At 51.2% G+C, this 26,129-nt stretch overlaps 1 protein-coding gene across 2 annotated transcripts in view; it reads left to right on the top strand.

The window, feature by feature from the left end:
- Positions 1–26,129, top strand: part of LOC136384597 (dedicator of cytokinesis protein 1) — a 432,442-nt gene that overhangs the window by 42,513 nt on the left and 363,800 nt on the right. For both annotated transcript variants that reach the window (XM_066354964.1, XM_066354963.1), the window contains exons 3-11: positions 1,196–1,236; positions 5,361–5,416; positions 8,986–9,082; positions 11,951–12,099; positions 17,919–18,054; positions 18,941–19,098; positions 20,779–20,860; positions 21,282–21,417; positions 24,319–24,391. In XM_066354964.1, coding sequence (XP_066211061.1) covers positions 1,196–1,236; positions 5,361–5,416; positions 8,986–9,082; positions 11,951–12,099; positions 17,919–18,054; positions 18,941–19,098; positions 20,779–20,860; positions 21,282–21,417; positions 24,319–24,391 — 928 coding nt within the window. The remainder of the gene's footprint in view (positions 1–1,195; positions 1,237–5,360; positions 5,417–8,985; positions 9,083–11,950; positions 12,100–17,918; positions 18,055–18,940; positions 19,099–20,778; positions 20,861–21,281; positions 21,418–24,318; positions 24,392–26,129) is intronic.

Raw genomic sequence — 26,129 nt, 5'->3', positions numbered from 1 at the left:
GCTCATCCTGTCTGAACACTCAGAAAGTATCGATGTAATCATCCCTGAGGACTATGCTCCCCCATGACCCTGTCACTTGCTGGCTTCCCTGCCTCCGGCGGTGACAGTTATTTTAAAGAGGGGTCCTGCCCTGGCTCCAGCATTTGCCCGTGTTCCATCATTTCTGAGCATCATGATTCAAATGCCCCTGGCTTCTGGGATTGAGTGTTTGATGCTGTATAAAAACCCTGGTAGTTGGTTCCTCTGTGGAAAATGACTCCACCTGTACTTTCCACGTGCTCATGGTGACACTTAGGCTTGGTCCTTTTGCTCATGTGGACAGAGTTGGAATGGGAGCTTTTGATGCACTTTCTCCGAGGGAGGTAGCCTCAAGTGACCTCAGAGTGTTTAGGATAAGGAAACATTCCCAGACGTCATGCTGTGGTTGAGCTGTTAGGAGGCCGGTGACTGGCTGTGGACCCATGGATGTTAGCAGGGACAATTTCTGTTCTCCGCCTGAGTTGGTGGGTGGGTTCCTAGGGTGTGTTCAGGCCTGGTCCCTCATCGAAGGGGCTCTTCCATTTAGTGTGGAAGTCATGTGAACAGCTGTTGTCTGTTGGTCTTCTGCTCCCACATGGAGGGACCGGGAACTTGAGTCTGGGCCAGACCCCAAGGGGGTTGGTGGGCCTGTGTTCCTGGCCCGCTATGCCCTGTCCGGGGCCTCTGCCACAGAAGCACTTTGTGTGGCCGCGGCTGCTCCAGGGCAGAGCTCAGGAGGAAGTTAGCTCTCAATAGGATTTCTGTTATGGGGAAGCTCTTAATGATCTGAGGGTGCTGGTATTTGCACTTGGCGGTGACCCCAATCCAAGTCAGACAGAGAGAGATAGGAGAGTGCCTTCTTAAGGGGCCTACTTAGGGGTGAGTGGGCAAAAGGATATTCCTCTTCTTAGAACTGTGCTTCTTAACTTCACAGTGACCCTTCAGTGAAGGAGCCGGTGTCTGTCTGTTCAGGACACTAGACTAGCCAGGCCTCAAGGCCAGTATTGAGACTGCAAAACCCCATCACGTGTCTTCAAAGCTTTAGGACTGTTGAGTTCTGGTGACTTAACTGACTTCCCAATGTCTGCAAAACAATAGGTTTTTACATCACAGGAAGGCATTATTAGGACCCTAGGCTGTCTCCTTGTACTAACTGTCTCCTCTTTTGTTTGTTTAGGGTGGTACAGAGGTTACACCTTAAGAAAAAAGTCGAAGAAGGTAAGTTGCTCCTTTTGTTAAAGCCAGTGCCTGTGCCTCCATAAATCACCCCGTGAGAAGAAATCGATTCTGTCTCATTTGTGTCTGCGCATTTTCCTTATTTATCTCCTTTTCTGAACTTAAACTATGCGTGGGTCAAAGTGTGGGCTGCCCTGAATTGTTCTTTTCTGTCTATGGCCATACCACCCTGAATGCACCCGATCTCGTCTGAATTGTTCTTTTCTGAACATGTGCACACAGACACTGCATTGCTGGGCTGTGATACACTGTTGCCCCGGTCCGTGAGTGCATTGCTTTGCCGTGATACACCTGCCCTGGTCCGTAAGTGCGTTGCTGGGCCGTGATGCACTGTTGCCCTGGTCCATGAGTGCATTGCTGGGCCGTGATATGCTGTTGCCCTGGTCTATGACTGCCTTGCTGGGCTGTGATACACTGTTGCCCTGGTCTGTGAGTGCATTGCTGGGCCGTGATACACTGTTGCCCTGGTCTGTGAGTGCATTGCTGGGCCGTGATACACTGTTGCCCTGGTCTATGACTGCCTTGCTGGGCTGTGATACACTGTTGCCCTGGTCCGTGAGTGCATTGCTGGGCCGTGATACACTGTTGCCCTGGTCTATGACTGCCTTGCTGGGCTGTGATACACTGTTGCCCTGGTCTGTGAGTGCATTGCTGGGCCGTGATACACTGTTGCCCTGGTCTGTGAGTGCGTTGCTGGGCCGTGATACACTGTTGCCCTGGTCCGTGAGTGTGTTGCTGGGCTGTGATACACCTGCCCTGGTCCGTGAGTGAGTTGCTGGGCCGTGATACATTGTTGCCTTCGTCCATGAGTGCGTTGCCGGGCCGTGATACACCTGCCCTGGTCTGTGAGTGTGTTGCTGGGCCGTGATACACTGTTACCCTGGTCCATGAGTGCATTGCTGGGCCATGTTACACTGTTACCCTGGTCTGTGAGTGCATTGCTGGGCTGTGATACACTGTTGCCCTGGTCTGTGAGTGCGTTGCTGGGCTGTGATACACTGTTGCCCTGGTCTGTGAGTGCATTGCTGGGCTGTGATACACTGTTACCCTGGTCCGTGAGTGCGTTGTTGGGCCATGATACACTGTTGCCCTGGTCCGTGAGTGCATTGCTGGGCCATGTTACACTGTTACCCTGGTCTGTGAGTGCGTTGCTGGGCCGTGATACACTGTTGCCCTGGTCTATGACTGCCTTGCTGGGCTGTGATACACTGTTGCCCTGGTCTGTGAGTGCATTGCTGGGCCGTGATACACTGTTGCCCTGGTCCGTGAGTGCATTGCTGGGCCGTGATACACTGTTACCCTGGTCTGTGAGTGCGTTGCTGGGCTGTGATACACTGTTGCCCTGGTCTGTGAGTGCGTTGCTGGGCTGTGATACACTGTTGCCCTGGTCTATGACTGCCTTGCTGGGCTGTGATACACTGTTGCCCTGGTCTGTGAGTGCGTTGCTGGGCTGTGATACACTGTTGCCCTGGTCTGTGAGTGCGTTGCTGGGCCGTGATACACTGTTGCCCTGGTCTGTGAGTGCGTTGCTGGGCCGTGATGCACTGTTACCCTGGTCTGTGAGTGCGTTGCTGGGCCGTGATACACTGTTACCCTGGTCCGTGAGTGCGTTGCTGGGCTGTGATACACTGTTGCCCTGGTCCATGAGTGCATTGCTGGGCCGTGATACACTGTTACCCTGGTCCGTGAGTGCGTTGCTGGGCTGTGATACACTGTTGCCCTGGTCCATGAGTGTGTTGCTGGGCCGTGATACACTGTTGCCCTGGTCCGTGAGTGTGTTGCCGGGCGGTGATACACTTGCCCTGGTCTGTGAGTGCATTGCTGGGCTGTGATACACTGTTACCCTGGTCCGTGAGTGCATTGCTGGGCCGTGATACACTGTTACCCTGGTCTGTGAGTGCATTGCTGGGCTGTGATACACTGTTGCCCTGGTCCGTGAGTGCATTGCTAGGCCGTGATACACCTGCCCTGGTCCGTGAGTGCATTGCTGGGCCGTGATACACTGTTACCCTGGTCTGTGAGTGCATTGCTGGGCTGTGATACACTGTTACCCTGGCCTGTGAGTGCGTTGCTGGGCTGTGATACACCTGCCCTGGTCCGTGAGTGCATTGCTGGGCCGTGAGACACTGTTGTCCTGGTCCGTGAGTGCATTTCTGGGCTGTGATACATTGTTGTATTGTCATCATGAAAGCTGGGCTCTGCCCCTTCTCCTGGTAGACTTGTGCATCCTTTCTGAGCACAGGATGTGCAATAGAACAACCTGGGTCTAACGGCGTCAGCAAACAAAAAACAAAACCAGGAAGCTGGTCAGGATCTTTTCCTGACAGCATCCTTGATGGTGAAGCGAGAGACGTGAGGAGCTCACACTCACTTTTTTCCCCCGCCACCTGTGACTCCTCCCATACTGCAACTGTGGGCTGGCGGGAGAAAGGCCCTCTGCCCTCTGGGCAGGCCGTTTGCCTGCGTGGTGTTTGAACTTGAGAAGCAAGGCATGTAATTACACCTCGATCGATGACTGTGGCGGACACTTCCGGGCACAGTTCTGCTGTGACATGTCCCATTTTAGCTCCACAGACCGAGTGATGGCTCTTCTTTCTCATTTTATGGTTTAGAAGTAACGACCTGGCCAAGCTGTGGTCAGGCTGTCCACGGTAACTTATATATACTTGACTATCTAATTATGCTTGACCGGCGGTTCATTTTTCTTCTGTTTCTTAGCGTTGCCTCTTATTATCTCTTTCTTGGGCTGAGCTCCTCTTGTGGTCCTGAGCCTGTAACTAACACTTCTGAAGTTAGTGGCTCAAGCAAGGACTTCTCACTTACCCTGCCAGGCGCAAACTGGACCACAGGGCTCTCCCCACCCGATGGCCTAGATCCTTGAGGTTTGAACAAGGTTAGATTCAAACCGGCTGGTGGTGGAATAGATTTCTTTCAGGAGACGTTGTGTTTCACACTGATGGCCTCTTCTATGATTACGAGTATCTTCCTGCAGATGCAACCCTGAGTTTGATCTGAGGACTTTATTAATTAAAGAGATTAGGGTCGTGGACCACCATGGACTGTTGTGTTTGTTGCTGAACCTCTGTCTTTCTGTCCCACTCCTTCCCTCTCCGTGATAATTCTTTACAGGAAGTACGGCCACTTCCCTGGTCAGCAGGAGGATCAGGACTCATGATGCCTGGGTCCTTCCCAAGCATGATGAGTGGTGGGCTTCTGCATGGCCTGTGCCAATCCCTCGGGGCCAGGGGCCAGGGGAACCTAGTCGAACGCGCCTGTTCCCGCCGTAGGTGTGTGTAAGCCACTGGTGCTCCTGGATGAATTTTGGATGCGCGCCCTGATTCTCACACAGGAAGCCGTACCCGGTTTGCATGGGGACTGCCCAGGAGCCCAGCCCTTCCCTTTCAGGGGCTCGCCCCTGCTTCCCTCCAGGAAGGGAGGTCTGCGGCTTGCTAGGGAAGCAGGACCAGCCCTTGGTGGACTGTGCCTGGCCCTGAACGTCTGCCCAAGGAGCTGTCACCCTGGCTCTGTTCCCGTGTGCTGGACGTGGCAATGCAGAACTCTGTAAACCAGGGTGCACCCTTGGAGTCATGAGGATGGGGCGAGCTTTGCCAATTTCTGTCTCTTACCACCCGGCCCCTCTGTTTGGAGACTCTTGAGAAAGTCTGTGTGGGTCGGGCCAGTAGTCAGTGCGTACAGAGCGATCAGTGGTGTCAACTAACTTTTGGTGGTGATTTTGGCCCGTTGAGGTCAGGAACTGTCATAGAACATCATCAGAAATTGTGTCGGCGTATCAGGTGGCTGTGGATTTGCCTGAGGCTGGGTCAACAGTGAAAATGGGCTCTTTTTTCTCTGCAAATAAGTTACTTCTGTATTTGTGTTTGTTTCTGGTTTTATTTTTTCTAAGACTTCAGCAGCCTCTTTGGAACACAGTTGCCACCTTTTAGGCTTTGTTTTTTCTTGCTCTGCTGCGTGTGAGACTTAGCATTAGACTTGCTGAATTAATAGAGATCCACTGATCCCCACCTTCTTGGAGACAAGGTGTTTGATTGGCAATCAGTATTCATATTGATGATAAAAACTGTCTTTTTTTTTCCTTCTCCCCCCAGGGTATATTTCCCGCTTCATATATTCATCTTAAAGACGCCATCGTTGAAGGAAAAGGGTGAGTGTGGTCTGGGTGTTGAAATGGCGGCGCAATGGTTGGCCTTCCTGGTGCTCCAGGGGCAGGGTGATGGTGGGAGGCTGGACAGCGGTGTGATTGGCCGAGGTGGGGCAGGAGTTTGGGGAGAGAAAGGGGGTTGTAGGGTTGCGTGAAACATGGCTTTGAGCCTTTGAAGAGTCTAACATCAGCTCCTTCACTGCAGTCATTGTCCTGGAACCCGATGTCGACTTTGGGAAGGATCCTAGAGTCCTGGGCCTCCTCAGTGAGCTACCCAACGAGGCAGAGGCTGCACATGCCTCTCCCCCCCAGCCCTGCACCCAAACCCCCAGCTCAGAATCCATCTCTGGCAGACCTTGCTGGCTTTGGTACAAGCGGAGTTTAGGGTACACAACAGTTGTTAAGTTGGGACATGCATGATGTACAATTTGTCCGACTGTGATGTATGTTTCTTAGAGGTTGTAAAAGTAATGCACACGGTCATTAGAAAGGACAGTCGCAGAGCAGGAACCCCTTGTGCAGGAATGGCACACGCATGGCCAGGTGTGAGTTGGGAAGAAGGCGCTTCACAATATTTCCCTGTTTGTCTCTGCTGCGCCTTCACACGCAGTTACATGTTGTGTGTAAGTTCTAAAAGCACCGACCCTGGGATTTCTGCGACATGACCTCTCTCTGGCTGAGCACGGATTGCCTTCCCAAGCCCTGCGCTTCTAGCGTGTGGGAAGGACCAGCTCGGCTCCTATGGTTTGTAATGCGGAGAACATGTTCTGTATGCCTAATTCTAAAGGGAAGCTACAGAAGGAAGACTTGGGAACTTTCCCCCTGTTGTGGGACTGACTGAATAAAGGGGACTTTACTCCCTGTGTATTTCACGTCCACCCCGGTCAGCGACAGTGTAGAAGTCAGACCGGGGATGATTCACTTCTCTAAGACAGCGCTTTGATGAATACAAACGAATCTACGGAAACTATGATTATGAAGCATTAATTAGTAAAGCGAACAAGAGGTTATTTTAGTTCTCAGAAAATAGAGTCCCACCCTGCCCGTGAGAGAGACAGGCACCGATAGAGACACTTTTGTTCCCGGTCCGGGTCACCATCCCGTCCGGGTCCGGGGAGAAGGTGCCCCAGGGTGAGTGTTGAATGGAGCACGGGAGAAATAAGCAGTGTGGGAGCGGTTTCCTCTCCCAGGCTTTGGGGCTCCCTGTCGTCGTGCCCCGTGCTATCTGACGGGCCTGCCTGCCCTCTGCTGCTCCCTCCGGACCTCCGTGCCTTTCTCCTCCCTCCGGGCCAAGAACCTCCTGTCTTCTGACCACACGGTGATCTCCTCCCTCCTCCATTCCTCCGTCTCCCTTCCCTCTCTTCTCCTGCTCCTCCCCCCTCCCCGTGCGGGCCACACTTTCGTCCTCCGCCCCTGCCTGCCTCCTTGCTACTCAGAGTCACCGTCCTGTGTCTCTCGCAAGTGGCCCCTCTCTCGTGTGGTTCCTCTTTGCCCTGGACACCGGCCTTCTCTCACTCTCGGACATCCTGCATCACGGCTAAGCAACTGTGGTCACCCATTCTGTCCCCTCTTCCCCACAACCAAGATAGTCCCCACTTGTCTCCTCCCCCGTCCTGACACGTCACCGGTGTGCCCCTGTTTCCAGACGTGAAGTGTCCCCTCAGACGTCCTCTCCTGTGGCTTCCCTGCAGTGCCGCCCACGTTGACTTCACGTCACTTACAAGCTCCTTGTCCGTGTGACCTTTTCTTTCCCTGTTTCTGTGGCCGCCCTATGCTGTCCCTGCCCCTCCTGCCACTCCAGGGTTCTCCTTGTTCTTTGTTGCCCTCCCGCCTTTGAGATGGCCTCTGTCGTTCTTGAAACCACAGTGGTTCCCTGTCTGTGGTTGACACTCAGATCGGACCTCCAGCCCTGCCTTGTCCCGGGTGGTCTGGCTCCGTCACGCAGAGCCAGTCACTGATAAGAATCACCACCGCTGCCCAGGCGCTCTGTCCCACTCGCTCGTTTCATTCCTCCTGCACCCTGCGGAGTGCTCTTCCCCTCACTCTTGTCATGGCCCGGTGTGGCGGGCTCTGCTGGGTGTGTACACTGCTGGCCCCCACAGGTGAGCAGGCGGTTACAAAGATAACACAACACCGCCATATTACATGTGTTAGAGCCAGTGGATGCAGTAGTTCATGAGATAGGCCAGACTTATCAAAAGGGAGAGGGTAAGACAAATGCTGAACAGAGAACGGAAAAGAGCATGCAGAAGGAGGCCCTCTCCGTGCGGTTTGAGCGGGGTCTGATTGAGCTCCAAGCCTCTGGGTGCCCCTGGGAGAGCCCACTGGACTCAGCATGAAACTCAGGATCAGGAAGATGAAAGCCACCCAGGTGCTGACAAATGTCCTCAGTTCCCCTGGGGGCCCCGTGGGTGGCCCTGCAGAGGGTACCGTAGCACGTTTTCATTAGCATCCCTCCTGGGGGACCTGGACAGAGACTTGGCAGGGCTGTTTTCGCAGTCACATCCCGTAAGGGGCACCAATGATGTCCCATCAAAGGGTAATTCCTAAAAGCCATATTTGTGGGGGGTGGTCTCATACGCATGCCTCCCTCGGACATCTGGTCCCTGCTGCTCCCGTGGAGCCCATGACAAGACTCCGTTGCTTCTTCTTCTGAGAGCCTCCCCCCATCAGAAAGTCAGGCTGAAGCCTACCTGTGAGCCGAACTCAGGGTTCTGCCCTCGGGGAAGGGCTCTGTGCAGAACAAGATGTCCAGGTGGATCTGTTCAGCATCCCTGTATGATCCGTGCTGGTTGGAGTCTCCTCTGTTCGGGACATTGTGTCTGGTTAGGACTTCTCGGGCCAGGCGGGCTCACCCCACAGGCCACAGACTCAGCCTCTGCTGCAGTCCTCAGTACTGTGACTTTGTAGCACCATGCCCAACCCAGAACACGTGACCAGAACACAGTGGTTGATTTCATAAAAACAGTGCCCCCGTAGATAGCGAGTAAGGAATACATCAAGGGTTCACCTGTTGGGCTAGAGAGGAAAGGGAAAGAGGGTGATCAGAATTTGTGGATCAGATCGAGCATCTACGGACATCTGAAAGCATGAAGTTCGCTCCCAGTTGGTCACGGATGACGGCCGGGTATTATCTTCTAATGAGCTTCATGCACGGTGGAAATGTGGAAGTCATCGGAACCCCATCCTGCGTTTTGGTGCCACACAGAGTGGCTATAATTTATGGCACGTGTAAGGCAGACGGGTGCCGCCCAGTGTGAAGGCACTTTCCACTTTCCAAGACCTTGATGTTCTGAAGACTTTGAATGGAGCGTGTTCTTTGCCTTCCTCGTCTCGGCCGGATGTTGGGGGGTGGACAGCTGACATGTAGGGTGACGGATGAACATTCTCAGGCTTTGTCCAAACGTCACCTGCCGCTCTTAGAGACATACGCATCCGTAGGTGTGGCTACCGTCTCGTTGGTATGTTTTCTCTCCGTGTGCTTGATGGCGTAGGTTCGGGATAGACAGGGTGTGACCAGCAGAGATGAGTGACCCGTGAGCTTCAGCGGTCCTTTCCTCCTTTCTTTCCAGGCAACATGAAACGGTCATTCCGGGTGACCTCCCGCTCATCCAGGAAGTCACCACGACGCTCCGGGAGTGGTCCACCATCTGGAGGCAGCTCTACGTGGTGAGAGGATGGGCGGGCTGGTGACTCAAAGCTCAGTGATGGTTCTGGATCTTTCCTGTCCCAGTGGGAGCTTTTCTTTCCCTGGGGACCTCAAAAGCAGACCTCCAGGACCGGGTGATACCCAGAAAGAGCATGGCTGTTTTACGTCACGCTGAGCAGTACAGCTCCATAGTATTCTGCTCAGCCTCGGGGGGTCATGTGCCCTTTGACCTGCTCTATGTTGGGGTGCAGCTGTCCTTACGACAGTCAAGTGGCTGGAAGGGACAGGGTCATGGGTCTTACCTTTTTTGTGTTGGGAAGGGAATGGGGTTGCTTTGCTTTCAAAGACAGCATTAGGCATTTAGGGGTTGATGTACCCTCAAAGTTTATATTTTGATCCTTGAAAACAAAAGTCTGATTTTAAACTGTAGTAGGTGCTTATTTATAGATTCAGAATGTAGATGATTACCCTTGATTTATGCATGTATCTATCTATCTATCTATCTATCTATCTATCTATCTATCTATATTTATTTCATTTTATTTTTGCTATTGTCTGCCTGTAGCTCATACCTCTTATCATTTGAGAACTACCTGCTGTTTTAGATTTAAGCGTGTTTGTCCCAGAGGTGGGGGGATCATTTGTATCCTGGCTTCGTGGACAGGTGTCCAGTTCTACTGGTTCTGGGAGAAGTCCGATTCGTGCAGAGAGGTTGGGGCTGTGACCTCTTCCATTTCGTATGCCCTCAGGGCCTTTCCTTGCACGTAGATTCATATTTGCAGAAGACTTCCTTCGGTTGAAGCCTGTGTTGCCCTCGGAATTGTTGATTTCTTCTCGTATGTTCCTGTCACCAGTGCCAACGCCTGGGCCATGCAGGGACATGAGTGGGCCAGTCTCTCGGACACACGGAAAACTTCTCAAACCCCGCAGCTGCTGTCTGGGTCAGCTTGCTGTTTCTGATTACGTGGTGGTTTCCTTTAAATGCACATTAATAAGTGGTTGCAGTAATTGTTCATCAAACGTTCTAAATAAAAAAAAGAAACCTAGGAGCATCAAGTCAGCCATGACTGCTTTGTGGAAAGCTGAGCAATTTGTAGTCGGTGTTTTCTGTTCAACTTTAGCCAATTTTTAAACGAAAATGTGACAGTGAAACAAGGAGGAGTTGATGTTGATTAATGTGCTAGTAGACACAGTTTTCACTGTATAGCCCCCGGAGTAGGCATTCCTAATGACCCCCTTTGTCTCCGTTTGTAAAATTTACATGCTCCTTGTATGGGCGTGTATTGTTGGATTTGTGCAAAGCCAAAGAAGAATGCATATAATGTTTCTATTGTGGTTCTTGTTATTTTTGTTGTTGTTGTAGATAAGTTAGTGAAAGATTAAGGATTTAGTTAATTAATTGATTTTTAGCAAGCAAGATAGAGAGAGAGAGAGAGAGGCAGACAGACAGGAAGGGAGAGAGATGAGAAGCATCAATTCATAATGTGGCACCTTAGTTGTTCATTGATTGCTTCCTCATATGTGCCTTGATGGGGGGGGGGCTCTAACACACCAAATGCCCCCTTGCTCAAGCCAGCGACCTTGGGCTTCAAGCCAGCGACCTTGGGCTTCGAGCCAGGGACCTTGGGCTTCAAGCCAGGGACCTTGGGCTTCGAGCCAGTGACCTTGGGCTTCAAGCCAGCGACTATGTTATCATGTCTATGATCCCATGTTCAAGCCAGATGAGCCTTTGCGCAAGCCAGTGAACTTGGGGCCTTGAACTTGGGTCCTCAGTGTCCCAGGTCGGTGCTCCATCTGTGCTGCACCATGGCCTGGTCAGGCTGTTTATTGATGTTTTTTGAGAGTAAGGATTTTAGATATTGGGTAAGGCTTTAGAAAAGTGGAAAAGGAGAACTAATCACAGGGAAAGAATTTTTCAATAAACCATTAATGTGGAGCACTTAGTTTCCATTTAATATATTACAATTAGGATAATATTGTAAAGAAGGATTTGTGGGATGTAAAATAATCCACGAAGACATTATGTGGTGAGTGGGTAGTGGGGAGTCCCCAAAGTTCCTGGAAAGAAGGTCAGATGCCAGAAATAGTGAGGTGAGAGGTTCGGTGATGTGGAAGAGACATTATTTTAACAAGTAGCAATGACTGAATTTTAATTTAAAAAATTTTTTAATTTTTATTGATTTGAGACAGAGGGGGGGGGGAAACATCAATCCTCATTTATTGTTCCACTTATTTATGCATTCACTGGTTGCTTCCTGTATGCGCCCTGACCGGTCATCGAACCCTCAACCTTGGTGTCTCAGGAGGACATGTTAAGCACTGTGACTTTTGCATCGTTTGCATTTTGCTTTTGGCATGAATGCACCCAGAGCTTGCCGATTCTGATTTGGCTTCTTGCAGAAGCCTCTCTGTGTGTGCTGAGTGACCCACAGTGCCCCCCTACCTGGGGGGGTGGGGGCACCATGTCCTCCAAAGCGCAGGGGACAGTGAGGTCTAGTGACTGAGCGTCTCCCCATGCACAGAGATTCTGAAGACCGGGCAGGCAGGATCTTTAGGCTCCGACTGCAGCAGTGTCTGTGGTTGTCTATTCGGTGGTCAGTCCCTCAAGTGGGCTGGCTCCGGGGCTCGCTGTCCTGACGCTGCTCAGGGCACCCTCTTCATGTCAGCGGTGCGGAGTCTGGCAGTGCTGGGCAGAACGGATCGTGCGTTGCTTTGCGCAGAACACATTCCAGTCCTAGGCTGCGAACATTTTTTAATTTGATGTAAATTGCCTTCTGTCCTGCAAAGCGTATACTGCGTGTATCTTTGGAAAGGAGTAAAACAAAAATACACGATGCTGTTTGATAACCCAAAGAGGTAACACGGGCTTCTCTGTCCCCTCCATGCAGCAAGATAACAGGGAGATGTTCCGGAGCGTGCGGCACATGATCTACGACCTGATTGAGTGGCGTTCGCAGATTCTCTCTGGAACGCTGCCCCAGGATGAGCTCAAAGAGCTGAAGAAGAAGGTCACGGCCAAGATCGATTACGGAAACAGGTTTGTTTACTGGGAGGATGATTTCAGGCTTACGTTTCCCTGTGGAATAATGCCGGCATGAGCCTGGAGGGGCCTGAACAGCGGTGTTCCCTCCGAAGACCAGCCCTCTCACATCACAGAAGTGGCGCAGTGTTCATTTCTTAAAAGAGGATGAGGTATTTTTCTATTGTATCCCTCAAAATGAGGCTTTTTCTGAGTCCTAGCAGGAACCCGTTCTTCTCTTAAAGAAGCCAGGTTAGGACAGCCTGTCCTTTTAATTCACAATCACCCCCCCACACCCCCAACAAGGAACTTCCACTTCTGTACATAGTATTTTGACTTCATGTCCAGACGCGGGGGCCACTCTGTACAGGAACAAGCACCTGCTTTCTTTCTGTGAGGTCGAGGTTCTCAGAATTGAGAACTGAACGGGACACCCCCCCAAAAAAATTAAACTTGTCACTGGTGTAGGGATGCCGGGTTTGAGGAACAGTAATAGAGCAGCTAAATCTAAGTCTCAGATAAGCAATGGAGAATTCTTTCTGTGTTAGTGTCTCGAGCACAGTTTCCTATCCACGCATCCACTGCGGGTCTCCACCCAGCTGTGCCCATGTGCCTGCAGCCCTGGTGTGCTCACACCCACGTGGAGCTCCGTGTGCTCACGTGCCTGCAGCCTTGGTGTGCTCACCCCCACACGGAGCTCCGTGTGCTCACCCCCGCGCGGAGCTCCGTGTGCTCACCCCCGCGCGGAGCTCCGTGTGCTCACCCCCGCGCGGAGCTCCGTGTGCTCACCCCCGTGCGGAGCTCCGTGTGCTCACGTGCCTGCAGCCCTGGTGTGCTCACCCCTGCGTGGAGCTCCGTGTGCTCACCCCCGTGCGGAGCTCCGTGTGCTCACGTGTCTGCAGCCCTGGTGTGCTCACCCCCATGTGGAGCTCCGTGTGCTCAGGTGCCTGCAGACGTTGTGTGCTCACACCCACGCGGAGCTCCGTGTGCTCACGTGCCTGCAGCCGTGGTGTGCTCACACCCACGCGGAGCTCCGTGTGCTCACGTGCCTGCAGCCCTGGTGTGCTCACCCCTTCGTGGAGCTCCGTGTGCTCACGTGCCTGCAGCCCTGGTGTGCTCACCCCTTCGTGGAGCTCCGTGTGCTCATGTGCCTGCAGCCCTGGTGTGCTCACCCCCATGTGGAGCTCCGTGTGCTCAGGTGCCTGCAGCCGTGGTGTGCTCACACCCACGCGGAGCTCCGTGTGCTCACGTGCCTGCAGCCCTGGTGTGCTCACACCCACGCGGAGCTCCGTGTGCTCACGTGCCTGCAGCCCTGGTGTGCTCACCCCTTCGTGGAGCTCCGTGTGCTCACGTGCCTGCAGCCCTGGTGTGCTCACCCCTTCGTGGAGCTCCGTGTGCTCACGTGCCTGCAGCCCTGGTGTGCTCACCCCCGCGTGGAGCTCCGTGTGCTCACATGCCTGCAGCCCTGGTGTGCTCACCCCTGCGTGGAGCTCCGTGTGCTCACGTGCCTGCAGCCCTGGTGTGCTCACCCCTGCGTGGAGCTCCATGTGCTCACGTGCCTGCAGCCCTGGTGTGCTCACCCCCGCGCGGAGCTCCGTGTGCTCACGTGCCTGCAGCCCTGGTGTGCTCACCCCTGCGTGGAGCTCCGTGTGCTCACATGCCTGCAGCCCTGGTGTGCTCACCCCCGCGCGGAGCTCCGTGTGCTCACGTGCCTGCAGCCCTGGTGTGCTCACCCCTGCGTGGAGCTCCATGTGCTCACGTGCCTGCAGCCCTGGTGTGCTCACCCCTGCGTGGAGCTCCATGTGCTCACGTGCCTGCAGCCCTGGTGTGCTCACCCCCGCGCGGAGCTCCGTGTTCTAGCCTTAACCCGCGCTTCTGATTCTGATTCTGATCCTAAACGGGAACGGGCTGCTCCAGCCTTGTTCTGCCGTGTCTGGAACCAGAGTGGGGCGGTAACCTTCCCTCTGGATAACAATTGGGTTGTTCAGAGCTGCAGGAAGCCTTCCTTCCTAGGGATCTGGTCACGTGGTTCTCAAACACCGGTCTGTGTCGCAGTCACTTGGAGGGCTTTTAAGATACAGACTCTTGGGACCGACTTCTTAGGATTCTGATTTCTGCTGCCTGGAATGTTGGCTGGGAATCTCAGGTTTCAAAAACAGAGACAGACCGTAATAGACAGCAGGTTGGGAAGCTTCTGGTTTCGTCCAACCCCCTCATTTTACACATCAAGACGTGCCTTCGGAGACAAGGGGAGGCTTGTCCCAGCCTTTCAGCTGAAGAGAGCGCAGGGCAAACTAGAGAACCTTCCTGTGAAATCAGAATTAGAACTTCATTTTGTCTTCTGGTCATTCATGCTTCCAAGTGTGAAAAGTTTCTAAAAGTCACCTTAGTAGTTTGATGTAGTGTTTAGGTTAGAAAGGCTGCAGGAGAAGGTTTTTGCTTTTGTTTTTTTCCCCCAGAAATCCATAGATTCTGGGTAGAGGATATTTGATATTGTTGCAGCGAAACCCATCTCATGACCACCTGCCTTAAAAAAAAAAGCAAACTTTTGGACCTTTGGTTTTATTTTCTTTTAGAGTATTATATTTTGAACTTTTGTTCAGCAGCCACCTGTTAATTTGGCTGCGGGGAAACTTCCAAAGTACATTATGTCATGGAACAAGCTGGTTCAGCAAGGAAGTGTTTCCAGATGCAATTTACTGCTTTGATAGGAAAGGCAGTCCTTTCTGAGACATAAGAAGACAGTATTTCACCCAAGGAACTCAAAGGTCCCCATGATTTCTCTATGGCTGTGTGGTCTGCACTTACCTCTTGCTAGTTCCTTACTTACCTCTCTCTAGTTCCTTCCTCAGAAACACACCCATACATACACACACACACACACACACACACACACACACACACACAATATCACAGTGTTGTAAGTTTGATTTTAAAGGGGTTTTCGGCAGATTTCTTTTTTTTCTTTTTGAGACTTTTTTTTTTTTTGTATTTTTCTGAAGCTGGAAACGGGGAGAGACAGTCAGACAGACTCCCGCATGCGCCCGACCAGGATCCACCCGGCACGCCCACCAGGGGCGACGCTCTGCCCACCAGGGGGCGATGCTCTGCCCACCAGGGGGCGATGCTCTGCCCCTCCGGGGCGTCGCTCTGCTGCGACCAGAGCCACTCTAGCGCCTGGGGCAGAGGCCAAGGAGCCATCCCCAGCACCCGGGCCATCTTTGCTCCAATGGAGCTTTGGCTGCGGGAGGGGAAGAGAGAGACAGAGAGGAAGGGAGGGGGGTGGAGAAGCAAATGAGCGCTTCTCCTATGTGCCCTGGCCGGGAATCGAACCCGGGTCCCCCGCACGCCAGGCCGACGCTCTACCGCTGAGCCAACCGGCCAGGGCCTCTTTTTGAGACTTTTTGAGACATTTGAGAAGAGTCATTCGATTTAAGTCAAGGACCATCTTTCTAGAAAGAGGCATGTACGTAACGCACACACAGTTCTGCATGTAATTTCTTGGACATTTCCCCTTCCTTTCTGCAACAGTGTGTCCATGGCATTAGCCTGTGATGGTTCCATTCTCCTGCTTGGCTGGGCAGGATGCACCCTGGTGATGGAGGCTCCTGCTGGAATCCGAGCCACGGAGCTGAGTGCTGAGAACAGCACGGAGCGTGGCTGGCGTGGAGAAGCTCCATGGCTGGCTGCTTCCGGGGATGGCTTACGTGCGTGGGCATTCTGGAAAGAGCGTGGGTTCTTCCCTGAGAGGGTCCTGGCTCAGAATCCAGGCCCCGGGCTCTCTGAGACATCTCTGTGACATTTAAGTTTATGAACTGGGTCTCCAGACGAGACCTCGGTGAGGCACACACGGAATGGTGTATATTGCAGGTTGGTTCAGGGCCTGGATCCCTGCTCCTGGGGGTGCTGACTCTCTGTGGACAGGTTTATCAGCCGGGACCTTCCGGCCAGTGCTAAATTCAGGTGCTTTGGAGCTCTGCCCAGGCCAGACTGGATCCCTTCCCTGCCCTCATTAAATGGACTCCACCCAGTCCAGACAGGCCCCTCCCACACCAGCACTGACTGCCTGTGGCACCTTCAGGGTGAGGCACTTTCAGGGTGAGATAAGCAGCTTTGCAAAGACAATTAATGAGAGCAGAAGGGCCTTTTTTTTTTTTTTTTTTATAAAATTCTTTCTGTTCCTCCTGAGGCTCCCCAAGGTCGTTGCAACTACGGAGGCTGGTCTCTCACAGGGTGAGAGGCCCAGAGTATTTGCTTGAAAGCCTGTTTCCTCTTGTGCTGCTGACCGCCCGTTGGTCGGTCCTGCCCCACCATCAGCACATTTGCGTAATAGATGTTAAAAGGGAAAAATGAGGCTTTTGCGATTGCCTTCCAAAATGCCGCCGTGGTCCAGCGTGACTTTGGGAAGGCAACCCGGTGGGCACCTCATTAGGCTCCTGCCCGGCCTTGAGGCGTGTGACCTTCCAAGAAGTCTGAGGAAAGTCTGTCCAAGTCAATTTTCCTCTTGAACTTGTGCGTCCTAAAGACATTCTCTGATTGAAATGTATCATCCTTTAAAATTTCCTATGCTGTATAGTTAAAAAAAAAAAAGAAAATGAAAAGCATGTTCTGCAGCGGTCGACTTGCTCACAGTGGGCAGGAAGTCCCAAAGGTAGAGCAGAAGCATCGGTGGTTACGGTCCTCGTGTCTTATTAAAAGGAACAGCAGCGCACCCCAGCTCTCGGTCTCCCTTCCTTCATGTATTTGCCTTTGTCCCTTAAATAAAAATGGCGGTTAAAAAAAAAATCACCAAAGGATTCTTCCGGGTTTGGGAAAATGGAGAGAGGGTTGCCAACTCACGTTTCCAGATATGAGATGGCTTTATTGGCCAGATTCTGCTCATGTTTTAAGTTGGTTACTATGTATATGTAACCGTCTGGCCAGAAAGTTAGGCTTAGTGTCGCTGTGGATAACTTCCATATGTTTGGTGTTGGAACACACTAGGACATCTTTATTCAAAACCCCCTGATGGTCGAATCTAGGGGTTAGAACAGACTCCTGGTAGAAGGCAAGCTGTGTGAACCTCGTGGAATGTACACGGTGTGTGTGCGCTTTATGTGATTCACAGTGCTCTCGTATGGCTAACTAGCCTACATTTCCTTTGGGCTTTGGAGATGGGTCAGCCTTCTCATTGCAGGACAAAGTCACTACTACTGCAATGGAAATTTCTATTATTATTATTATTATTATTATTACTTTTAAATTCCAGGGGCATGCCCTGGCCGGTTGGCTCAGCGGTAGAGCGTCGGCCTAGCGTGCGGAGGACCCGGGTTCGATTCCCGGCCAGGGCACACAGGAGAAGCGCCCATTTGCTTCTCTACCCCTCCGCCGCGCTTTCCTCTCTGTCTCTCTCTTCCCCTCCCGCAGCCAAGGCTCCATTGGAGCAAAGATGGCTCCGGCGCTGGGGATGGCTCCTTGGCCTCTGCCCCAGGCACTGGAGTGGCTCTGGTTGCAACATGGCGACGCCCAGGATGGGCAGAGCATCGCCCCCTGGTGGGCAGAGCATCGCCCCATGGTGGGCGTGCCGGGTGGATCCCGGTCGGGCGCATGCGGGAGTCTGTCTGACTGTCTCTCCCTGTTTCCAGCTTCAGAAAAATGAAAAAAAAAAAAAAAAAAAACCCAAATTCCAGGGGCATGTGTTTTCAGTTAAAGGACGTGGGACTTTGCAGAATTGTGTTCCCTGAATGTCTGTGGGCGACCCCGACTTTCTGTGAGGTGTTCCTCTGCTCACGTGCTGGGGCTAATGTTGTGTTCAGAAAATTCAAGGCCCCTGACGTTCTGAATTCGTGTCGTTCCAGAATCCTCGACTTGGACTTGGTGGTGAGAGACGAGGACGGGAACATCCTGGACCCAGAGCTCACCAGCACGATCAGTCTCTTCCGAGCTCACGAAGTAGCCTCCAAGCAGGTGGAGGAGAGGTTACAAGAAGAAAAGGTGTGTACCTTCTGCACCCCGGGATGTGCCGCTTACGCCTGGGGTGCATTTTCTCTGCCAGTTTTCCGCGCTCATGAACTCTCACTCTCGGTGATGCTCGGGGTCTGCACTACGAAAGGACCCGCATGGGGACAGCCACACAGCATACTTCATGCAGGATTAAAAGGAGTGGAGCCTGGTGTCCAGACATGTTGCTGATGACCTGAAAGGATTTCATCCCTTGGTGGTGGAGGTGTGGGGTGGGGGTGGGGGGCTGTTAGGAGGCAGAATCTTAAAGGCATTGACTTTGTGTTCTCATCTCAAGAGAAACCATACCTAATTTTGCACATCCTCTTTGATACGAGTAGGGGGTGATGTCATCAGAGCTATTGATCTGTTTTCATCTTCCGTGGCCTTTCATGGTATCTTGTGCGTAGCAGATATTCAGAAATCGATGAACTGATTGTGATTCATTCATTCAGCCAGTATGGAGCCTCGGCTGTGAGTCAGGTACTGAGGACACAGAGACAAGGATGGCAGAGATGCCCTCTGAGGGTTGAGTCTCGTGGGAGACCCATCGTGAAGCATATGGCTGCCCACGTTATCACCAGTCTGATTCGTTGGTTGAACCCTCGAACCTTGTGCCTTTCTGAAGAAAAGGCTCAGGACCCCCTGTACTGGGCTGTGGTTCTCGCCCAGGGTGCTGTTATGTTCAGTTGGCTGCATGCGTGGTTTGAGAACTTGTTATGGGGACAAGGACGTGATGGCAGGAATAACTTTGCTGCCTTGGGCCAACTGGTTGCCCAGGGTGTTCTACTTCGTGGGGTATTAAAAACAAACAAACAAAAAAACAAGGGTCAGCGCCAAGTGTGGCTAATGTCCTCTTTCTGTTTAACTTGCCCTACAGTCTCAGAAGCAGAACATAGATATTAACCGACAAGCGAAGTTCGCCGCCACCCCTTCCCTGGCCTTGTTCGTCAACCTCAAAAATGTGGTTTGTAAAATCGGAGAAGATGCTGAAGTCCTCATGTCCCTGTACGACCCGGTGGAGTCCAAGTTCATCAGGTCAGTGACAGCCCCGCCTGAGCTGGGCTGCCCTTCCTCTTGGGGCGGGGTTAGTACAGTGACATCAGAACCGTCCCTGAATCTTATTCCTGCGGAGAGCCTTGTGGGGGATCTGCTCACCAGATGTCCCCTCCTCCCCCGCTGAGCCCAGTGCTCTTGCGGGACGGGGTGATGGCAGGTGGCTTAGGCTCTGGCCAGGGTCCGCTTTCTTCTCTTTGTTCGTGGGTCTATTTGACTGTAGCGTTTTAGTCCTGTAAAGTTTCAAGGGCTCTCCAAATAAAAATGGAAGTAGTAACTTTGTTGTCTCTGTTCCTAGGATTTTATATCTCCAAGTTCCCCAAATATCACTCTTGTCTTAAGCCTGCTGTTTTGAACTCTTGTTCTCTGTGAATGTCGTTTCTGAACTTCTGACCTCATACGAATTGTCTCCCCAACACAAATCCAGTGTCTAGACCAGGGGTCTCAAACTCAACTCAGCATGTGGACCGCAGAGCAAGATCACAGCCGTTCGGCGGGCCGCACTAGGTCTACAAAAGGCAACTGTTACGCAACACTTTTCTCACTGCAGTTGAAAACAAAAAAAAATCAGTACAACAAGCACAATCGTACATGCAGTTTTACTCAGTGTCACAAAACGACCAGAAACTGTAGTTCGCATCACAACTGCTGTTAGCTAAGCTAATATCTAGCTAGGATGCTAGAGAAATGAAAAATACATGTAGGCCCCTAGGCTTACTTAATTTTATCCAAAATATTTTGAACTTCGTGGATTAGTCTGCGGGCCGCACAAAATTGTTCGGCGGGCCGTTTGAGACCGCTGGGTCTAGACAGACCAGTTCCTGTCACGTGAAGGCTCTCAGTTCATATTTATAGCATAAGATAAGAGTAAATCCTGTCTGTCCTCCCTGGTCAGTTCTGATGTGGGAGTCTCTTCCCCATTTCTTGCTTTTGTCCGCACTCTGTATGACTGTCTTTGTCCAGGTGGGAAAATGATGGTTTAAATTACATGTGAACAATAATCAACAGTTCAAATGCTATAGAAATGTTTACCGGAAACCTAGGAACTCTTATTGATCAACGTCATCCCATTACATTTAATTTTCTAAAAAAAAAAAAAAAAAAAAAAAAAAATTAAGTGTGGAGTGTGTGTAACACTCTAGAATCTGAAAAATTTACAAAATAAGTCTATGATAGAAAACAGAACAAAAGGGTGAAATTTCATCCTCCTGTCTGAGAAGGGCTTTATTTCTTCTTGACACAGGATTGCATCGGTATTTGTAGGTCATATTTGGTTTGTCAGGCTCTGAAACAGACAGTGTTTACTTTAAGCCATAAGTGAATGAATGGTGAATTTTAGACTATAGGCTTTCCAACCAAACAGATACACTTTGAAAATAATGTTGAAATGCCGTGTTCAGATACTTCCATTGTAATTATAACCCTAGACATCTGAAATTGAACCTCCCCGGAACTTTGTACCGGGGGGGCCTCGACACCACCTCGTGGGAGCTTCTTGGTTAGTGGAAGAGCAGCTGTGTCTGGCGTGGTTGATGTTCCTGAACTCATGTGGTTGTCTGTGACGTGGACCGCTGTGGTGCTAAGTATAAGCCAGTATGGGTGTGCATTTGGGCCCTGTGATCGTTGGAAAATTAATTTTCTTTTCTTTCTTTCTTTTTCAAGTGAAAACTACCTGGTTCGCTGGTCAAGTTCAGGATTGCCTAAAGATATAGACAGATTACATAATTTGCGAGCTGTTTTTACGGTAAGTGCCTCCAGAGATGTTGAGTAGAATTGCTCACCTTCCTAATGACCATTTTTAAGGACACCCCTCTACCCCCCTGACCTCTTGCCACACTAGAGCGTGGGTTCTTGCGATTCCTGTCCTACATTGTCATTCGGTAATAATAACACGCTTCCCAGTCTGGGTCTCTGGCTTCCCTTAGAATGCCCAGAACAAAGGTTGACTGCGTTACCGTGAGCACGGCCCTTAAACTTGTCTCTTGAGTTCACTTAACAGCAATCGACCATTGTTCTCCCTTCCTTTCTGTCACGTGAGCAGCTTATTAAAATGCTAAACGCTGTTCAGAACCGAGGGTCTGTGCGTCTTTGTACTGTCTGCCTCCGTGGACCCTGCGTTGAATGGTGCCGCTCCCGCGTGACTTAATGGAAGTTTCTATTTCCAGGACCTCGGGAGCAAAGACCTGAAACGGGAGAAGATCAGCTTCGTCTGTCAGATTGTGCGCGTGGGCCGCATGGAGCTGCGGGACAACAACACCAGGAAGCTGACCTCGGGCCTGCGGCGGCCTTTCGGAGTGGCCGGTAACCTCCGTCTCCTTTTTCTTGCGGGTCTCAGGGTAGCCACACTCACCTTTAACAGGGTCTGTGACCGAATGTGGACTTACCAGCTATCCTGTGGGCGAGAGGAAAAAATATCTGCTAGTTCTCTTTGGGGGGGGGGGGGGGTGGCATGCTCAGGATACAGCCCGAGTTTCGGGTGTCAATCATATATTTGGTTTTAAAGCGGTCCCCGCTCCTGGGGGGGACCCTGACCCATATTCTCAGCCTGGAGGGAAGCCCATCATCGCAGGTGGTCGGGCTTTCTGGGCTTGGTGATTGATTGGGTTAGGAGTGACTCTGTACCAAGTGGTGAACAACCGGGAGAAAGGGCATGGTTGTCTCAGCACGGGGGCTGTTTAGCCTCCGTGTCTGAGTTCTGGTTTTGTTCTGTCTGGTGGCAGCCCAGGAAAGGGGAGAAATTAATGATCTGTCGGGGAAAGCCAGGCGCACCCCCAGGAAGTTCTGGTTAGCCGACCTCTTTCAATGTGACTCTCTCCTCGCTGGTGTGGGAAGTGACGCTCTCTCACCCTCTGATGGTGGCGGGGGGGGGGCGGGGTGTCATCTCTCTGGAGCCTCGCCTCGTCTGTGACCCTGGTGTCCCCACGGCTGTGTATGTGGGAAGAGCTCTTTTCTCCTGACACGTAGCCGGGTGTCTCGTGTGAACAGCAATGGACGCGTCCTTGACCTGGACTGGCCGGGAACCCCAGGGCTCCGTTTTTAGTTGTTTTTCTTTACCCCCTTTGTAACAGACTTTATAGAACAGTTTTAGGATCATAGCACAATTCTGCAGAAAGTGTGGAGATTTCAGAGTATCTCTACTTCCCCCTTGTCCCCCCATGCAAACCATTCCCAACTGGCTACAACCCCCACCAGACTGTCTGTGTGTTACAGCCGATGCCCCCACCTCGACCTGCCATCACCACCCAGGAGCTGGACTTCACGGTGGGGCTCACTGCTAGAGCTGCCCATCCTGGGGGTTCTGATGGATGTGAAGGATGTGTTTTCCCCGTTACAGTATCCTACAGAGTGGGCACTGCTCTAAAAGTCTTCTGTGCTCTGCCTGGACTTTTCTGGCAAAGCAAATCCAGCCATTTAAATGAAAGATTTGCTACTGCCTAAGGATTATGTAGCAACAGCGTGGTCGGCGAGAGGAGAAAGAAACATGTACATCAGTTTTCTATTGTTCACCAACAGGACTCCGGCACGGGGTTTGCCATTGAACTTCCCGTGTGCGGGTGACAGGTTCAGGGGTGAGGCTGCCTTTCCGAGGACCCCGTGAGCATGAGCTCACGGTGTGCTGTCACGTTTCCGCTCCTTATTTCTTGAACACATACGTATTTTAACATTGCACCTCTATTTTTCAGAACCTGTAGTATATTTTGTGTATAATCAGATATTATAGTTGAAATACCTGTGGTGTTTTTTTCAGGATTCCTTTTTGTCTTTCCCATATTTATGGTAGTTTTAAGGAAATATTTCTTTCTTTTCTTTCTTTTTTTTTTTTTAACCTCTGATGTATTGGGTTTCCCTTAAGTGACCAGAGAAATCTTTGACAGTGTATGGAAGTCGGGCTGCATTCCCACACTGATGCTGTCACTTTCCAGGGTAGCAGGAAGGTGGTAAGTCCCTCTGAGTGCACTGACTTCTCAGAACCCCTGCAGTGACATCCGGACCAGAGGCTAACAGCTGTCCTTCCTTTTGATTATAATGGGCATCTTCTCAGCTTTGTTCACAGGTGGACATTTGTATGTGCGATGAAAATGATTTTTTTTTTTTTTTTTTTGTATTTTTCTGAAGCTGGAAACGGGGAGGCAGTCAGACAGACTCCCGCATGCGCCTGACCGGGATCCACCCGGCTCGCCCACCAGGCGGCGATGCTCTGCCCCTCTGGGGCGTCGCTCTGTCACGACCAGAGCCAGTCTAGCACCTGAGGCAGAGGCCAAGGAGCCATCCCCAGTGCCCGGGCCAACTTTTGCTCCAGTGGAGCCTCGGCTGCGGGAGGGGAAGAGAGAGACAAAGAGGAAGGAGAGGGGGAGGGGTGGAGAAGCAGATGGGCGCTTCTCCTGTGTGCCCTGGCCGGGAATCGAACCTGGGACTCCTGCACGCCAGGCCGACGCTCTACCACTGAGCCAACCAGCCAGGGCCTGAAAATGATTTCTATCTTGCTTGGGGTGGTGTTTACATGGATGCATGTATGCATTCTTCCAAAATTCATTGAACTATATGACAATCTGTGTATTTAATTTAAATTTTTTTAAAAAAAGAAGTCAATTCAAAGCCTCCTTTCCTACCAGAAGTTTTCCCCGAGCCCCACTGCAAACACAGCCTGGTTTAGGTAGTTGTCCTCCGTGTCCCCGTAGCTCTGCAGACTCTTCTACCCAGGATCTGACTGGTCCCTCTGTAGCTATGCAGCTATTGAGTGTATCTGCCTACCTCTCCGACTGTGGAGACCATGATGTAACGGCTCTGGTTCCCTAGGAGCCACTGTAGCCGGATGTGCAAAGTATCCACATGGAGTCACAGTAACAATTCAGTTTCTCTATCACACTGGCCACATTTTAGGTGCTTTCTATTCTAACTCATTTCCTCAAACACAAAGTTCTCTTGGGAAGTGCAGCTCTAGAGGGCTGATAGGGTAACAGGCAAAGGCATTTATTAAATGGAGCTCTGCCGTGTGAACCCCTAACCCCGTGTGGGCCAGTGTTTCCAGAGAACTTAGTCTGTCTTTCAAACAGGGAAATCATGTGCTTGAGTCTAAGAAACTTCCACCACGCTTTTCATGCTGTTGTCTGTCAGAAGACATTCTGATGCCCCTTTGTTTGCTTGTTTTCTATGATTGTAGCATTCAAGCCCAAACCATCTCTGCTCTTTTCTTGTCCCCAGTGATGGATGTAACAGATATCATAAATGGAAAAGTGGATGATGAAGATAAGCAGCATTTCATCCCCTTTCAGCCGTAAGTATGGAGCCATCAAACACTTAACCCGATACAATCTAGAAAACGTGTGTTTGTGATAATCACCTTCAGGATTAGGTATATAACTTTGGCACAAACAGGAATTGATTATTTTAAAATCATGAGAATTCGGTTGAGTTACTCCCCATAGCCCATGGGATTTTTGTCGCCACAAAAGAATTCTGGGTTCAAGTTTGGTCGTGCAAGAAGAATATTTCACACGTGATCCCCAGTAATGCTTGGGACACACAGACTTAATGAGTCTGCTCCGAGCGTGAGTGTTTCTTTTCATAATTGATTTATGCTCACAGCGATTCACATTTTCAAAATACAATACTTTCAACTTCATCACGGGAGGTTGCTGGGTTTTTTTGTTTTTTGTTTTTTAATAGCTAACCAAACAAAATAGAGATGAAAGAATAGTTTCAGGCCATATCAATAATAGATACAGACTACTCCGGCTGCTGAGTGTTGTCTGGCTGTGGCTCAGGGTGGGCTGTGTCCGTGCTCGCCTGTAGAAAGGTTGGTCAAGTCCAAACACGAAGTCTGCAGAGAGGTGTGGGAGAGGCATGACATTGATTCTCCGATGGGAAGGGTGATCTTCTAGAAAAGGCTAGAAGAATTGGTGTTCTTTTCCTGGAGATTAAAGCAACAGGGTACCTGGATAATACTGAGAGGCCGCAGCAGGGGCACTGCTATAGCTCAGACAGGTGGGGAGAGAGGAGGAGGGATTAGAGTGGGTCAGCTCGCTGGTAAGAGACAGCTTCCTCCTGGGGGATGGGAGGGTGGCTCTTAGAAGGAGAAGAAACAACAGGCGAGTTAGGGTGACCTGCTATCGCTACTGCTCTGTGTTCTGTCTCTTTCCGCCTCCTTTTTTTGTTTTAGCTTTAGTGGCTTCAGACTTGAAACAAATTTTATTTCAGAGATTGTATGTTGTTTTCGGGTGTTGCCTGAGGGGGTTTGGAGGCTGTTGCTACTCAGTGGGTGGCTGAAGGAGCCTGGTCCTGGGCAGGTGGGCGGGGGCGGGGCGGGCCGGCGATGTGGCTGTGCTGCTTCCCAGCCCACCTGCCCACGACTGACCACTTCCTCCAGAGGAGAATAGAGGCATTTCCTTTGTAGGCAGGTGATCTGATCAGACGTCATTCAGAAAGCTGGCTCAGTAGACCATTGTGCAGTGTTTTGGACACGAGAATACTACAGAACCCTACATTATCAAGCCTGAGGTGTGAGTCCAGGATATGTATCTCCCCACACACGGCTGGGGGCAGAGGTCCCGGGTGTTTCCAATGCCCTAGGTTCATCTTTCTGTTGGATACAGTAACCACCAGCCACCTGGGGGCCATTTCAATGAATGAAAATTAAATAAAAGGAAATATTTAGCTCCTCAGTCACACTCATCCCATTTAAAGTATTCGGCGCACCACGTGGCTGGTGGCTACCGTCCCGGCCAGCGCAGACACCGGATTCTCCATCATCGCGGAGTGTTGTGTTGGGCGCACCTGGGTTGGAATCGCACCCAGTGGAGACAGCAGCAGAGGAAGCCACTCCTGCAGAATCTGGAACTTTCCTTAGTAAACAGGGAAAGTGTCATTTTTTTTTTTTTATCATGGGCAGCTATTGGATAGGGACATAAAATATGAAACCCAACTTTAAATATGATAACATGAAACTGCTTTCTTTCCTCCCCCGAGAAATAATGCTGCCCCGTTCCCCTTTGAGAGCTGTTGTGTATATGAGA

This window comes from Saccopteryx leptura, chromosome 13 (genome assembly GCF_036850995.1).
Source record: "Saccopteryx leptura isolate mSacLep1 chromosome 13, mSacLep1_pri_phased_curated, whole genome shotgun sequence".
Lineage (NCBI taxonomy): Eukaryota > Metazoa > Chordata > Mammalia > Chiroptera > Emballonuridae > Saccopteryx > Saccopteryx leptura.
Note: the sequence above shows the minus strand (reverse complement) of the source record. Positions and strands in the feature narration are given on the sequence as shown.